This window comes from Fukomys damarensis, unplaced genomic scaffold (assembly GCF_012274545.1).
Source record: "Fukomys damarensis isolate Sample0158 unplaced genomic scaffold, DMR_v1.0_HiC HiC_scaffold_14, whole genome shotgun sequence".
Taxonomy (NCBI): Eukaryota; Metazoa; Chordata; class Mammalia; order Rodentia; family Bathyergidae; genus Fukomys; species Fukomys damarensis.
The window spans coordinates 33,680,432-33,681,297 of NW_022900926.1; the positions used below are offsets into that span (position 1 = coordinate 33,680,432).

Below are 866 nucleotides of genomic sequence, written 5' to 3' on the forward strand. Positions count from 1 at the left end.
GCCAGCCCTGTGCGTCCTCCAGCTCCAGCAGAACGCGAGCGCCCCCGGCACCCTCCCGTCCCAGCAGGCCCAGCGGTGGGGCGCAGCGGGCTCCAGGGTCCTGCTTCTTCCACGCAGCCCGCGTGACGACCATTGGGCCCCACTGCCCAGTTCCGACCGCTTTCTGGGTAGCTCGGCATGGGCGGAGCCGGTGTGGGGCGCTAGCACCCTCGGGGAACCTTCTGGACTGCAACCCCTGCGAAGACGAAACGCAGAGTAGCCTCATGTGCTCCAGCAGAACTTCGGAGGGGCCTGGATCCTGGCTCTCTTGCATCTGGCTAGGGCAGAGATCGCATAGGGCTGGTCCCCGTGAATGGCTCAGACTTGCCTGGCAACTTGGGAAGGTGGATGGATTGATGGTTGCCAGACTGAGCCTGGGTCCATCCTGATCCCTTTACTTTAAATTGGTCAAAGGATCCTCCTTTCTTCTCTTCGAGGGTGGATGCCCCGTCCCCCCATGGTGGCACTTGGTGACTTTCTCTGAGGCCAGAGCCTGCTCTGTGCAGGAAGGCTTGGTCTAAAACAGCTGTTTGTGTCCAGCTGCAAGTTCGTCACAATATCAATTCAATGTTGGCCAATCACTTGCGATCCCAGCTTCAGTGAGACAGAAGTAGGAGATTGCAAGTTTGACCCCAGCCAGAGCAATTTAGTAACTTAATGAGACCCTGTCAAAAAAAAAAAAAAAAAAATTGAAAAAGGGCTGGGGATGTATTATTCTAGTGTGTAGGCCTTGAATTTAAATCCCTAATACCAAGAAAGGTTAAAAAAAATCAATTCAGTGGGCCACTGCCACAAACAGAATAGGACATGTCAGAACATAGCCCGTG

The 866-nt window shown here is 54.5% G+C and overlaps 1 protein-coding gene across 1 annotated transcript in view; it reads left to right on the forward strand.

The window, feature by feature from the left end:
• Window positions 1-259, forward strand: part of Zc3h12d (zinc finger CCCH-type containing 12D) — a 25,590-nt gene extending 25,331 nt beyond the window's left edge. The window contains exon 8 of the mRNA XM_010607735.2: window positions 23-259. Coding sequence (XP_010606037.1) covers window positions 23-259 — 237 coding nt within the window. The remainder of the gene's footprint in view (window positions 1-22) is intronic.
• Window positions 260-866: the final 607 nt, after the last annotated feature.